The sequence below is a fragment of the Octodon degus genome, unplaced genomic scaffold, assembly GCF_000260255.1.
Source record: "Octodon degus isolate 3935 unplaced genomic scaffold, OctDeg1.0 scaffold00127, whole genome shotgun sequence".
Classification (NCBI taxonomy): domain Eukaryota; kingdom Metazoa; phylum Chordata; class Mammalia; order Rodentia; family Octodontidae; genus Octodon; species Octodon degus.
This window is the reverse complement of record NW_004524703.1, coordinates 2,473,763-2,486,152: the sequence shown is the minus strand read 5'-3', so window position 1 is coordinate 2,486,152 and position 12,390 is coordinate 2,473,763. Positions and strand designations below refer to the sequence as shown.

General features: G+C 49.3%; 1 protein-coding gene across 5 annotated transcripts in view; it reads left to right on the top strand.

Annotated features, from left to right (window-relative positions):
* Positions 1-12,113, top strand: part of Sipa1l2 (signal induced proliferation associated 1 like 2) — a 179,676-nt gene extending 167,563 nt beyond the window's left edge. For 2 of the 5 annotated variants that reach the window (XM_023700839.1, XM_023700840.1), the window contains exons 18-22: positions 782-913; positions 7,346-7,399; positions 7,932-8,055; positions 8,855-8,975; positions 10,922-12,113. In XM_023700839.1, coding sequence (XP_023556607.1) covers positions 782-913; positions 7,346-7,399; positions 7,932-8,055; positions 8,855-8,975; positions 10,922-11,068 — 578 coding nt within the window. In that variant the 3' untranslated portion in view covers positions 11,069-12,113. The remainder of the gene's footprint in view (positions 1-781; positions 914-7,345; positions 7,400-7,931; positions 8,056-8,854; positions 8,976-10,921) is intronic. The other 3 variants (XM_004640829.2, XM_023700841.1, XM_023700842.1) reach the window with 3 other exon arrangements.
* The last annotated feature ends 277 nt before the right edge of the window (positions 12,114-12,390 follow it).

Genomic DNA, 12,390 nt, shown 5'->3' with positions numbered 1-12,390 from the left:
ACCTGCAGCACTGTCCTCGGAGTCACCTGAAGGAGATCCAGGTCACCCTCAGTCAGTCTGACTCAGTGCTTAGGGAAATTTTCCAGGAGGGGACAATGGTGAGGTGACACAGGGTGACTGCGGCTGATTGTGTTCCTTTGTCCCAAAAAGTAGTAGATGTCTTAGAAAAAGTTTCCTCTCTCATCTTGGGAGGGGTTGGCAGTAAGTGTGCTCCAGCTTCCCTGATTTTCTATGGCAGTAGCAGGGCCCACACCGCAACTGAATGGCTGACTCTGAGGGGCCTGGCAGTAACTGAGCTTTAAGTCAGTGTAGGGACAGAGGCCCCCATGCTTTGACACACTTCCTCTTTCTCTTACGCTGTGAAGATAGCAGTACGCGCTGCTGCCGTGGTCTGTGAGTGGACACAGCATTCCATAACACTGACTGACTGGCTGGCTGGCTAAGACAGCAGTCCCTGTGCTGTGACTGACTTGGTGGGGATGGCAGTGGCCTTGGTGTGACTCTGCCATGACCTGCGTGCCCAGCTGAGGAGGATGGTACCTGTGATTGAGTAATTGGCCCTGGGTGGGGACAGTGATGTCTGTTCTGTGGCTGGCTTACACTGTGGGGATGGTGGTAACTAGGCTGTAACTATGTGGGGATGGCAGTTTCCAGCTATTACTGCATGGGGGTGACCTGATGTCTGACTGGGACAGTGTTATTTGGCTGTGACTGACTGTTGAGGGGTGGCAGTAACTCTGCTATTTCTGGCTGACTGATGCTTTGTTTTATTTCTGTTCAGATGAGTTCTGGTTCTCCGATGGGTCCTTATCAGATAAGTCCAAGTGCACAGACCCTGGCCTGATGCCCCTCCCAGACACAGCTATGGGCCTGGACTGGTCCCACCTGGTGGACGCCGCACGGGCATTTGAAGGTAATGACTCTCCGGCTCCTGGTCCCTGGAAGCACTGTCGGCAGGCCTGTGCACTGACTGAGGGGCAGGATCTGTTCAGGGGCTAGATCGTGCTGTAAGAAGCACGTGCAGTAGAGACCCATGTCATTTAGTGTGTTGTAAGACATGAATTCTAGGCAGACACCAGTTACCTCCTGGATAGGACCAGCCGTGTCTCCTCTCTGCCTCTGCTCCTGTCTAACAGGTAGAGGTAGTAATATAGGATATAGTATGCTATCTTTCCTCCCAAGTGAGGTTCTATCAAGTAGGAAGGGCCTTGGGAGCTTGAAGCTGCCAGGTTCACAAGATGAACAGCTGGGAAACTTAGTGCCAGTGCAGACTCTGCTGTGATCTGTTTGCCCTACACAGGTCTTGCCATCCCAGGTTTCTACCATGCTCTTTCTTGTCAGCATCAGTGCAGTGACTGTTTACAGTCTAGGGGACACCTTTTGCCAGCAGCCAGGTGACCAGAAACCATGTAGATATAGGAAGACACCTGCTTCAACCCACTTCTTGGTGCCTTGCCTCTGATAGGGAGCAAGCCAGCTTCTGTCGTCATGACTTCCAGCACGTTCTGTCCTTCGCTGCTGCATTCGTTCAGTGTGTTTCACAGTAGTGAGCTCTGTTCCAAGGTTCCTGGCCCCTAGACCTGATGAACGACACAGCTGGACCCCGTGCCCAGCTGGTGATTGCACTGCATGTGCAGCGGAGGAAGTCAGGGGATCAAAGGCCATGCTCTGGCCTGGGAAGCCTGGGACATTGTGTCTGCCTCATTCTTTAGGCTCATGCAGGCCTCAAGGCCAGCCAGGGGCCAGGGCCAGGGCCAGGCTCTTCCTCTCCAGGGAGCCCCAGCCTTCCCTCCATGAAGGATACCCAGAGGGCCGGCAAATAGCTCAGTGGATTAAAGCATCTGCAAGCAAGTGCAGGGACCAGGAATTCGATCCCCAGGCCTGCCATACCAGCCCTGCCCCCCAGGGCGTGCTGAGACTGCAGTTGAGACTGGGTTTGGTGGTGTGCGCCTGTAATCCCAGCTCTTAGGAGGCTGTAAACAGGTGGATCACTATGAGTATGACCTAGTAGTGAGACCCTGAACACCCTGTAGACCGTTCCTAAAATGCAAAAAAAAAAAAAAAAAAAAAGGATACCCGTAGATCAGCAAGCCAGGACTATGTGTTCTTTGGGATGGAAGCCATCATTGAATTACAATGAGAAAAATCCAGGAAACACTCCAGGAGCTGAAAAGTCTTCATAGCAGTAAGGACAAAAATGGGCACAAAGCTTTAGAGAAAAAAAAGTGATCATTTTTAAAATTAATATGTAGATTAGTACACTTTCAATTCAGCTATCCAGAGATATAGTAAAGAACTTAATTATATCCATTTGGTAAATAGACAAACAATGTTCAACAAAAAAAATATAAATCAATAATAATTACAACTGCATAATAATAATTTAAAAATAGAATAAGTCATTTTGAGATAAAATAAAGATCACATACAGAAAGCTAAATATACCTAAGAGTTAAATAGGAAAGGGATTTACCAACTCCACGGCGAGCAGAGGAGGCATATGGAAGCCTTCCACAGATGGAAACAACGTGGTAAATAAGCGTGGAACAATGTCTAGCCCTACGTGTAAATTTAAATGGTAATGAGCTACCACCTCGCACCTTTTGAATAGGACAAATGATGCGGCAGTCTGAGAAGCTGTGAAGAATACTCGCAGCTGGTGTCATTATACAGATTATAAAGTGATGCGTCTTCTTGCTCAAGCACTGTGACAGTGTGTAGCCAGAGCCAGAAAAATGTATCTGCCTTGTGACCAGAAATCTGATGCCTGAAAATTGACTGATGGAAATTATTGGAAAGAATAAGAAAGCTTGACATCGAGAAATAACGTGTGGTATTATTAAAAATTAGTAAGAAAATAGGTAAATAACTAAAAGCCCAGGTGTCGGAAAATGGAGCAGTCTCATCAGCCCAGGAGCGAATGTGACCAGGGTGAGGATGCTGCCGGCCCAGGCCGTCGCCTCCACTGCTGTGACGGCCCATTTTGAAAAACTGACCGAGGCTCATTTCAGACTTTGATTCATACAGGTCTTTCATCTAGTGAGGTGCGATGTGCCCTTTGCACATCAGACTCCTTCAGCAAAATTGCTGAGCAGTCCAATACAACCGGATCGTTCGGCCGCCGTGCACTGCCGTGTGTAGCCAGCCTTCTTAGGTGTGATTAGTCCCTACCTTGCTCAACTGAGATTTCCCAGTTTTCCACTGATACGGAAGTAGCATACATTCCATAAAAGCCCTGCTTTGAGTTGTGAATGTGGTCCATTGCTCTGCTGATGCTGAGCCACTCCCTCAGCCGTGATCTCCAAAAAGGAAGAACCAGCACTCTGGTGCGCCACCTTGTCTAGCTATGACGTTTGATAGGCTAGGTGTGTTCCGTGGGGTTTTTTTTAAATGTTTAGATTACTTGGGGCATATCTGGCTGCTACCTCATTGCCCAGCATGTATAGGAGCCTCCCTCCCGTGGTGGATGGTAGCAGGAGCCACGTCACATAAAGACCTGCATGTGCATCAAGTGGTGAAGGGGAAGGGAGATGGAGCCTCTTTAGGAGACTCAGGGGCAGTCCTCCTAGGATACAACTTGCTTCCAGAACTGTTGAGCCATTTCAGCAGTACATAAATAGGACTTTTTGCCTAAAGATTAATACTTTAATATATCTTTTTTTTTTTTTTTGTGGTACCAGGGATTGAACTTGGGACCTTGCACATGCTAGGCAGGCATTTATGCTGCTGAGCTGAGCTGTCTCCCTGGCCCCAATACTTTAATATATCTTAAGATAGCTGACAATGTCTGAATTTTTGCACCATTTGTTAGAAAGAAATAAAAATTAAAATGTATATCCAGAGGCTTTAAAAAAAGTAGGAGCAGGCTGAGAAGATAGCTCAGTGGAATAAGTGCTTTCAGACAAGTGCAAGGTCCTGAGTACCACAAAAAATCCCTGGAACCACAAAGAAAAAAGGATTTAAAGCTCCTTGCACCTACCACCATACATGCCAGAAGGAACCGCTTGGTGTGTTCTTGAGCGTTTGTCACTGAGATGGTGTTTAAGAGCAAAGAGCTTAAAAGGTAAAATAACACGCTGGCAAGTGAGAGTGCAGTCTGCGTCCCGGCCAGAGAAGGCCTGCGCTCCGCTAGGGCTGCACATTGCCCCGGGTGGTGACCGACACCCTGGCCCCGAAGCAGTCCAAGGGGGAGTGTCTGGGAGTAAGATCGCAGGGTTAGTGCACGTCGAGCACTGCTGTAGGGGGAAGGTCGCTGCAGGAGCACATCTTCCAAAAAATAGTCTGCATTTTTATGTCCCCTGTGCCCTTGATTTCTTAGAATAGTGAGCATAAGTTTTTGTGATAACTTCTTCAGTTCTAAAGTTTCAGTTTGAAGTTGAATGCTGTTTGATGTGCTTGTGTGTATATAAGCATAAACACAATGTGACTTTCTCGGTAGCTTCTAATGGTACCATAATTTGTGAAAAGAAAGTCTCCCACAAAGAAGAAAAATGAAGTCAAACTTAATATAGTAAATCAGTCAGAACTTTCTCAAAAGTAAATTAAAATTGTTTCAGGCCAATGCACTGGTATGTCTCATGCAAAGAGTTTAGAGCCCTTATTCATTAATCTATGCCATCATCTTTCTGCACTTGCCCGTGGGCTGCCTGCAGCCTAAACCAGTGTGGAAGCCATGGCCTGTGTGCCACAGTGGGCTGTTTGTGATCCTTGAAAGCTCTAGAAGGTTTGTCACCCCTGGCCTAAACCACAGTACTCTGTGCTGAAGCTCTTTCGCTCTTTCTTGTGGTTAGTCAGCTTCCTGCAACTCCATAGGCATAGGTGTCAGAACCAGGGCCTGTAATTTCTTGCACGTGGCCGTAAAACTCTAGCTTTTTTTAGTTTGTAGTTTTAGCAAAGCAATGTTGGAACAGCTTTGTGCTAGCCGAATAACTGATCAAGCCTCCTGCCTGCTGGTGTACCCACTCGGTGGTTCCCTGTCACATGCTCATCCTGCCCCTCATGCTGGGCAGCCTGGACTGCTAATCATCCCACTCGTGCAGGCTGGGCCCATAGTGCTCAGTGCTGCTGGCAGCAGTGGGTATGTGGGAGTGGTTTAGTCTGCTGTCGTGCCATCCCAACCCTATATGGTACAAGATAACTCAATGACCCTTTGTCCTTTTATTTAGGGTTAGATACATTTAAAATTAGGAACATGACATTGAAATAAGGTTTAAAATTATTTAAAGGTGTGGCTTGTTTCTTGTGTAAGCTGTGCCTTGTGTCACTCTTTCATCAGACATGCTTAAAGGTATTAGAAGTTGGAGGGACAGAAACAAGCAGGCAGTACATGTCAGGGGCCTGTGCTGGGTCTGGCAGGCACCCTACAGAATTCATGTACTCCTTAGCTTAAGTCTTGCTTGTATATAGTGTGGTTCCAGGTCAGTAGTCACTTGATTACAAAATGCTTCTCTCACAGAAATCAGCAGTAGAAGCCCAAGCTGCCACTGGAAACTGTCAAGAAGATTAGCATTGTTACAAAGATGTTTCGTGTCTGCCCAGCCAAGTGGCTTCTCTTAGCACTCCAGCCTCCAAACCAGTGGCTCACCTGGTGGGTGGAGGCAGGTCTCAGCTCTGGCTTCTGGCTGTCCAACCTGCAGGACCTTGTTTCTCTCCGAGGAATATCTGAACAGCTGGCCACCAGTAGCAGGATACATGTGTGTCACATGTATGTGTAGCTTATCAACTCCGATAGAAAAATAACAGAGCACACTACAGTGCTTCCAGCCTGGTGTGTGAACTGGACCATCAGCATCAGCCAGGCGTAGTAAGAAAAAAAAAAAAATGACTAAATAAATGGTCATGAGGTTGAGTCAGTAGAACTTATTCAAAAAGTGAAAAAATAATTCTTTATCCACTTTTGGACATTCCTTTATCATCAGTAATTAGTTAGATTTCCTCTGGAACAAAAACATGGCTCGTTCTGTTCTTCCCCCCTTTTCTTCTTTTTCAAATCTGACAATATGCCTTCCTTGGGGCCTCGAAGAGTGGGCTTATGTTAAGCTGCTACGGCTCAGACCTTTGGCGTAGACCCGGTGCGCTGCTCATAATGAAGTTACAAGTTCTTTCATCACGCAGAAAACCCTGCCGTTGAGCACTGCGTTATACTGCAGTTGTCTCTTGTGACTATGTATAGAGTGTTTGTCATCTTGTAGAAGATTCCACTTGTGAACCTTACAGAAAAAGTAGTTGGAGGGTGCATGTGCTTGCCTCTGGCAGGTGTTAGCAGGAGGCCAGAGGGTTGGAGAGCAGCCCTGTGATGGGTGGCTGGGCAGCCTCAGCGGGACTCCAAGAGTGCCCTGGCCTTTGTCAGGGTGACCATGCCTTACGCTCTGTGCTGGCAGCCCACAGGCCTGCTTTCCTCAAGTGCACTTGACAGCCTCGACATCACCATCCTTTCTAATTAGCTGCACCTGTGTGACCCTCCATAAACCAAATGAGCAGGTAGCCTCATTAGGAGGCTCATCCAGCAGCTAGAGGGAGACAGAGTGGGATAAATTAACAGCAGAGCACCTGACACGGACCCAAGAGCAGTTTTTCCCCATCCATCAACCGGCGTGAGAGGAGCCGCTTCCCTGGGATGCAGGTGTGATCTCAAAGACTAGGGCTGGGAACAGATGGTCCTGGGGAGGAGGCTTCAGGTACAGCTGTGAGTTCAGAGGCCAGCCATGGGGGCGCCAGAGCAACGCTGGTCCTGAGATGGGGTCCTGAACCCACGCTTGCTAGGTATGGACAGGGCTTCTCCTGGGAGCTCTTCAGCCTTGCTGGCCCACCACGAGGTCAGAGTCCTGCACTGTCCAAATGTGGAGGGCCTAGTTCCCAGAGCTGAGGTCAGCATGGCCTTATGTCGTGAGCAGGCCTTATGGTGGCTTGGTCATGCGTACAGCACTGGGAAGTCTCCAGGGCCCTCTGACCTTCCTCTGTGGCCATGGGAGGTTGCTCGGCCCAGTCCCCTCACTGCCTCTCCGTTGAAATGTGTAGGGAGTCAAATTGCAGTATGTGCTTATGGTTCAAACAGTGTGTACGCACATGTGTGTGACAGTGGCATAGCAAGGGACTTTTACTGTGCACAGCACCCTGGCTTTCAGCCAGGACAGGTGAAACAGGAAATGTGCCTCACCACGCCATTTGGCATCACAGCACACTGGCTTTTGAAATTTATCCTGTTTTTCTCTTGCACACATACAAGCATACACATGCATGCGTGCTCTGCTTCATGTGACCTGTTTACATGAGCCTGTGAGGGCCCCTGAGCTTTTCAAGCACAGAGAGACATTCCGTTCATAGGAGCATCTAAATCTTATTTCAGGTCTTGACTCAGACGAAGAACTTGGGCTGCTCTGTCACCACGCATCCTATCTAGGTGATTGTCCAGCACTGCCCTGGGCCCGATGCCATAGCCTGTCCTGTACACTCCATGTGTCTGCACGTTTGCATGGTTGTCCACATGCTAAGGGCTGGGGGCTCTCATAGGATGTGGTCCTGGCTGTGCTGTCTCAGGAATGCCTTCTGGGTTGGGGGAGCTTGCAACAGGTCCATCTTCCTGGTCCTGTTTATTGGCTGAGTCATCATTGAACCTGTTTTTCATGCACCACCCCCGGCAGCTTTGGCATTTCTTGGGATGTGGGAAGAAAGCAGATTGGCTCTGGCAAATCCGGGTCTGCCAGCTAATATCCAGGCTGTGATGTGTGCGCCATACAGCCAAGCGGAACAGCCAGTCTTTGTGCTTTCTTCTTGTCAGCAGCTTGCCTGAGTTTCTTTTTCTTTGTTTTCTTTTAAATAGGGAAATAACTGATTTGGAAGGGGAAACATTTCATTTAGCTACTGTATTTCTCTTGACAAAGAAACATTCCTCCGTGGCTATTACTAACCCTTCTCTCCTGCTGATCCCCCAGACCAGAGAGTGGCATCCTTCTGCACCCTGACAGATCTGCAGCACAGGCAAGACTTGGAAGGGGCCCCGGAACTGCCCTTGTGTGTCGATCCAGGCAGTGGCAAAGACTTCATGGATGCTGCTGGGTGTGTAGACCTCTGCCTCCCACTGTCTGTTCAGTAGTTGACAAGGATTCAGCTAGTCCCAGGCCATGCAAGAGACCATGTTCTCAGAGCTGTGGTTTCCCCAGCCCTGAAGAGTCAGGGAAGGAACCGAGTGGGATGGACTGAGCATTCTGCCCACTGGAAAAGGCAGCCCTGGGTTGTATAGCCACTCCACTGTCCTGTCTGCCAAAGCGGGTGACTCCATGGCACAGTGTTGAGCCACGGGGGCGGGGGGACCCCTAGATGAGTGTTATACCTGCTGAGTATGGTGACACTGGATGAGGACACCAGCCTCTCCTTCCAGGACAGCTGTGCTGTGGTTCTGTGCCCAGGGCACAATTGCCTGGAACCTAGACTATGGCTGGTCTCCTGCTCTCCATGCACACACTGTATATTTGGGGTTTTTTGGTTTTGGTTGTGTTTGGTTTGGGTTTTTTTTGTATTTTAGGGAAGGATCTACAGGGTGTTCAGGGTCTTACTACTAGATTAGACTCATAGTGATCTGCCTGTTTACAGCCTCCCAAGAGCTGGGATTACAGGCACGCACCACCATGCCCAGTCTCAATTGTCATCTCAGTGCACCCCGGGGGCGGGGCCAACTCGGCAGGCCTAGGAATCAAACCCCCGGGCCCTGCCTGCTTGCAGGCACTTTAATTCACTGAGCTATTTGGCTGGCCCAACACCATATATTTGTGACAGGTGTGTCCCCGCAAGTGTCATTCCTTCCCAATTCTAGGTGCTCTGTGACTTGAGTGATGGTGAACTTTCATGTCCTTCGTAGCACTGAGCTTTGCGAGTCTGATTCCACCTTGTTTGCTAGGGAGCGCTCTCCATCCACGCTGACTGGGAAAGTCAACCAGCTGGAGCTGATCCTCCGACAACTGCAGACCGACCTTCGAAAGGTAAGGACGTATTCAGAGCCCTTTCTTATGCATGCATGGTGGCCCCTTTTAGCTGTTACAAGTTGAGGAGGCCAGGAAAGATAACGGACCTGAGCAAAAGCCAACGATGAATAGAAAGGAGAATCCTGTGGTCTGAGCTCTTTGCAGACCTGTAGCTGATATACTGGGGTTCTGATATCCATAGCTGTGTATGACCAGGACTCCAGGAGGCAGGGTATTCCAGGTTAGCATTTTTTCAGTTCTCCAGGTTGACAGTTGCCCCAACCATATGGTGAACCAACTTCAGAAGACTGAACTGCAAACAGAAAATCTGGCCTATCCTGTCAGTTTCTTCTACTCGACATGTTGATCTTCACCTTAGCCCTGCTCTAGACTATATTTGTATACCACCAGTCCTCACAGGGAGTGAGATCCTCTTTCCACAGCCCCTAGTGGGCCCTTGCTTCACAGTGTGCCCTGTCACTAGCCATTTTGCCATCCCAGGAAAGGGAACAGAGACCATCGTGGGAGATTGCTATCTTGGCAGCATGATGTGGATTTTCAAGAAGAGAGAGTATAGCTGGTGCGCTATGAGTGGGGCCAAGTGGGAAGGGAATGGTAGGGGTCCAGTCCTGATGTAGACGACCGGCAGGACGAGGCATTGGCTGAGCATGGGGTTGGTTTCTACCATTAGGGCACTGTGTGTGTACACGTGTGCACAGCTCGGCACTTGCACATTTACACTCAGTAGACAGAGGTACATTGATAAAGCTGAGGATGCAGGCAGGGCGAGGGTGGTGGGGCTTACCACCTGAGGGTAAGTTCTCAGAGGACCTGAGATCGCAAGGAGGAGCAGCCGTGTATGGAGTCTAGCTGCTGCCCTCCCTGCCAGCCCAGGTTCAGGGACTGAGCTGCCCAAACATCCCCAGGGGAGGGCCAGGACTGGAGCATGGGAGGAGGATGGCAGAGCAGCAGCAGAAGGGGGGTCTCACTGTGCCCCATTGGAAACCCCAGGTGGGATTGGTCTGAGGATCTCATTTATTCTCACAGAGCTTTGCGTGGCCAGCCTCTGTGGAAGTGCAGTGTGCGTGGAGGCCAGGGGATGGGGGCCTGAGTGCTGGTCCCATAGTAACCACTGACAGCTGGCCTGGCTCCTGTTCCACACAGTGAATGGGAGCTCCAGGAAAGGCCACACAGTGTCAAGGGATCCCACCCTGCCTCTTGCCACTGTCTTCCCCTTTCTGGGTGAAGCGTGTTGTTCAAAGTGTAATCAAAAGCCACATTTAAATTTATGCATTTAAATTTTAAAATTTTATTATAATTAATCCCTCAAAAACACTCCCCCTTACTTCAGACCCACTTAGCCATTGTTTTGCCACTTTCTGAGTCAGTTCTGGAAGTTCTTCTTCAGAGTCATTACTTGCACTGTTGGGGTTCTTACAGTGTCGACTGAGTTCAAACCATTTTGTCCTTCCTGGGCATTGTGACCTAGGGTAAGGGCCAGAAGTTGCAGGGCTCCAGGTCAAACAAGGTAGACAAGGGTCCATCATAATGTTTTTAGGAGGCTGCCCTTCCATTGGATGACTTGACATCTGGATTCACCAGCTATTTGGTCATACTTCATAAAGACACTCAGGACTGGAAACTTCCAGAACAGCTTCAAGAGGGACAAGTGATGGCCTAAGTGTGTTCAAAGCAAGAGGGAGTATTTCTGAGAGGGATTAATGGCAGTGTGTCTTTCACTGTCATAAACTGGTCGGTAGCTTCCTGGATAGCAGCTGTCAGTGTTTGAGGAGCACCATGGGAGGAGCTGAGGGGCTGTGGGGTTGTTCACCTGTCTGTGTCCTTGCAGTGCTCGGGAGCAGGCAGTGCTCCTCAGAGAGTCCTTACGTATAACAAGAATGAGGGGTTCCAGGTCCTCCAGCATCCTGGTCAGTACATGACTCCTTGCCTTCTGCTCGTTGCAGGAGAAGCAGGACAAGGCTGTCCTGCAGGCGGAGGTGCAGCATCTGCGGCAGGACAACCGGCGACTGCAGGAGGAGTCACAGACAGCTGCAGCCCAGCTGCGCAGGTTCACAGAGTGGTTCTTCAACACTGTGGACAAGAAGTCCTAGTCCCCCTGTCCCCCGCATCTCCTTGGGGACTCCTGGAGACCACTTGCTGCCCCTGTCTTGTGCGCATCTTCCCGCGTGCTGTCCACACCCATAGATGTTTTTGCTATTCTATTCTTTGTCACACCATTGCCCTAGCAGGACACGAGCACGCAGAGCAGCATGGCGGGAAGAGGACTGTTACTCCTGGGTGAAGGTGAATGTAGACCCGGTTGGCGGGGACACTGCTGGGTGGCACCTGGCTCAGCCCAGTCCAGGGATGAGTGTGAATGCCCCTTGCTGAGCCAGGTGACCTGCAGAGATGCTGAAGCAGTGGACCGAAGCTGGGCTTTAGTATTGTAAAATAAACATGGAGACAAATAATCAGACATATACTTTAATGTTAAAGGTGCTCTATTTTTTGGATGTACAGTAGTTTTATTTCCACAGCCACATTATTATAGCAATAAGAAGAGAGGCATGGCGAATAGCTAGGGAAGCTGTGCTGGAGGCAAGCACTGATGTGTTTAACGCTAGATCAAATGCAGTTCTTTAGAGACTTATTTATTTGCAGGAACAAATGGTGCCTGAATATTAACAGTGTTTTGACTTTTTTTTTTAAAAGAAGATACCTATGCCTTGTAAATGGCTCACCAGGTCGTCAGTGGTCACCCAAGGCCCGGTTCCCTTGTGTAAGCTTGCTCTGCTGAAGTGCATCCGCCTCCCTGCTGGGGCTCTGGGCGGCTGCGAGCCAGTGGGACCGTGTGCACAGGGCGAGACTTGTTCACCTTTGTACAGAAGCCTTCATGAAGTGTCTTGTATTTAACACCTTTATTTAAGCTTATTTAACCTTAAATTGTTAATTTTATAAGATTGGGTTTCGCCTGCACTAGGAGGATGGTGGGATGGAGGGGCCCAGAGCCGCCGAGCTCGCCCAGGACTGTCGTGAGGCGGGGTGGGAGAGTCCAACAACTGGATGCTGCTGGTAGCAAGTCGTTTGTATTGCTTTCCCATTTTTAACTGTTATATTTGAGATGAACATACATTTGCTTTTTTAATAAATGTTTAAAAGAAGTCCACATGAGCAATGGTGGTGTCAAGTGAATGCAGACTTTCGTGGTCCATCAGCAGTGTGCATGTGAATTTACTCCAGATCGCTTGGGGTCTTGGTCTATATTAAATACCACTTAGCGGCTCCCTAAGAGTGCAGCCTGGTCTAAATCAGGGAGTGACTAGTTCTGATCGGCAGCTGCTGTGTGCCAGATGGTGTTCTCTGCGCCTCGCACTGTTGCGTTTATCCCTCATAGTGTTCACAGAAGGTGGCATGTGGAGTCCCATTGTACAGC